At 35.9% G+C, this 2867-nt stretch overlaps 1 protein-coding gene across 1 annotated transcript in view; it reads left to right on the top strand.

Moving 5' to 3' along the window:
• Positions 1-869: 869 nt before the first annotated feature.
• LOC122066359 (ABC transporter C family member 3-like) overlaps positions 870-2867 on the top strand; it is a 23611-nt gene continuing 21613 nt past the window's right edge. The window contains exon 1 of the mRNA XM_042630178.1: positions 870-1078. Within this exon, the coding sequence (XP_042486112.1) occupies positions 870-1078 (209 nt within the window). The remainder of the gene's footprint in view (positions 1079-2867) is intronic.

The following is a 2867-nucleotide window of genomic DNA, read 5'->3' as shown; positions in this document are numbered from 1 at the left end:
CCCCCTCAACCCTCTCAGTAACCTAATCATGCTTGCATCTAATAGCCCAAATATATATATATATATATATATATTTGCTCAGATTTCCCTTTCTAAAAGAAAAATAAATCTCTTCACAAACAAAATGTCATATTTAAGATGCATCTTGAATTTGAAACCCCCTGTTTGCCCGCAAAATTCCTCTGCTGCTATTGGGAATTGCACTTGCATGTCATATTACCCATTTACATTAAACATTCTATTCAACCTTAGAATAATAAATTCTGCATATTTATTAGGAGTCCTCTTCTGATCATCCAGTGGCATGCCCAAATTGACTCTACAAGAAGTGAGGGAAGACAGCGCTCAAGACTGGTAGTAAGTATGACTTTGAACAGAATTGATCAGCAAAAGAAGATCCATGTAGTGACCCCATTCAATTGGGATAAGACTAGTTGAGTAGAATCCATCTTCTATGTTGGCAGATATAATTGAGTTTTAGTCAACCATCTTTGAGGAAGTCTCCCGTCCATCACACGGAACACAAGTTCATCAACTGGACTACCCGAACCATTTTATCCATAATCATTTATAAACTTTACTTTTGTGACATGCTCGTTGGTAGCATGTGATCATGGGAAGTGTGAGCTGGAGGAGTTTGGTTGGGATACATGGAGGTGAGGCTTATCAGTTGGGTCTTTGCAACTGATAAATATATTTAATAGCCAAGTACAAAGAAAAATATATTTACGAAGGGTGGATTCGGTTGTGAGAATTGCAGAAAGAACAAGAATGTGGGAAGACAACTGGACTGGCTGGGGTGATATTGCTGTGATATGTCCTAATCTATACCAAGGAGTGAATGTGAATGCTTCTACAAGATTTTATTGATGCGGGTCCCAAAGCTGATTAAGGAAGGTGGAGATTTACAAGATCTGGTTCTTTTTCAGTTGAGTCACACTATTATGACTTCATTTCGGATGGAGCTGCTCCTTCCATTCTCAGAAAGCAATGGGGAACTGGTGCCGCCAAGGGTCAAAGAATTTGTATGGCTGGTGTCACTTGAAAAGATCCTCATACGCATCGGTGGCCTTGGCAAGTAAGTGTGTTCTATTTGGAAATTCAAATGAGTAGATTTTTACATTTTTGGTTACTTTCAAATTATCAGCTGGATTGTGTTATTATTTTGTAAGAAATTTGATATGTTATGGCCTCATCCGTCACAACCTAAGATGATCTTATCATGGTTGGAATGGAGATTTGTTGTGAGGGGGAAATTGTTGTGGAAGATGCTACATTTTGCTTTGGTTTGGTGACTATGGTTGTGGAGCGTATCTGTAGGATATTTGAAGGGAAGAACTGAACTTGTCTACCATGTGTAAATATGTTGGTTGGACATTAACTGATTGGGTTCTGTCTCACTAGGAGTTCAAAAATATGAATATATCTGACTTTTTGAGGAAGGCTTTAGAAGTTTAATTTTTCCATTAACTTTGAATTGTTATATTCTTCTAATTGGGGATGAATGGGTGCAAGGGGGTGAAAGGGTTGACTCTGGTTGTGATCAATTTTTTCTTGCTGTTAATAAGAGAAAATGGATCACAACTAGAATCAATAACCCTCTCTGTTAACAAGGAATCAGAAATGTTAATGAAAATAAAATTATTTTCTATGTAGATTTTATTGATGAAAATAAAATTATTTTCTACAAAAGGAAAAGCTATACTATTAGAAGCTAGCTTACTCATTGTTGGATGTTGCTAGCTATTTATCTCAAAAGTCTCATTTATTTAAATGTTAAATTGAAAACCTAAAATCTAAAGAAGCATTAAGCACAGAACACATAGCATTTAATTTATCCAACTACTATAGGGTTGGATACTTGGATCTATAGTTCATAAATTCTATAAAACTCAAATTGTTCTGGATTCTCATATTGTAAGGAAAGGGTTATGTTATAGGTCTTTTTAGTACTCATGAACTCCATATAATAGGCAAATAAAGAAGGTTCACATAATCTTTGAGGTAAGCATTTTTTGTTTTTGTTTTTTTTTTTTCGGTTTTGTTAAGGAAATGGATCATCTCTCACCCTCCGTTTTATAAGAACTGGATTATTTTTAATTTCAGACTCACAAACCAAGTTTGTCTACAGACTCTACACATCAACATAAGGATTTCCTGCTTTTGAGGTGAGGAGTGAAATATCTGTCCACCAACTTTCCTATTTTTAAGGTGTGGAATGGGATTTTGGGAGATGCGGAATTCAAGGGTGAACTCTTTCCTAGCGCATTCCCTGGAATGCACATTCTAGAGGATAACTGTCTCCTATTTCTCAGGGAGTGGAGTGTTATTTACTCTCTGCTCACCGCTTCCCATATTGAGGCACAGGGGAAAGTTTTTGGTTCATTGAAGAAATCCTTGAAGTCAAAATTTATTCGTTCAGAAACACACAATAATTTAAGCTTCTTCCTCAAGGTGCATCTCTCTCTCTCTCTCTCTCTCTCTCTCTCTATATATATATATATATATAGAGGTGGGATTCCTGTTTTCCTTCCATTCTGTTGATCAGGGTTGTTGAGGTTTAAGAAACGGTTTGTGATCTTCAATGAAAAATGGCAAATGGTTGACTATAAAAAAATTGGAACTTTGTAGGAATGGAAAAGTGCACAGGGTTCTAAGTATTGGTATCAGCCGAGATCGATATCAATACTAAGACCTACAGTACAATCATTAAAAAAAATCCATTTTTCAATGAAAGTAAAGGTAAAATCGACTGATCAAGGCTGATAATGATGGATTCGATTCCCAAGATTTAAATCCCTGATCATGAATCATTAGGGTTCACAGTTGTATTGGAAATATAGATTTAGGAAATTATCCTTTTTTTT

This window comes from Macadamia integrifolia, unplaced genomic scaffold, assembly GCF_013358625.1.
Source record: "Macadamia integrifolia cultivar HAES 741 unplaced genomic scaffold, SCU_Mint_v3 scaffold2360, whole genome shotgun sequence".
In the NCBI taxonomy this organism is placed as follows: Eukaryota; Viridiplantae; Streptophyta; class Magnoliopsida; order Proteales; family Proteaceae; genus Macadamia; species Macadamia integrifolia.
Note: the sequence above shows the minus strand (reverse complement) of the source record. Positions and strands in the feature narration are given on the sequence as shown.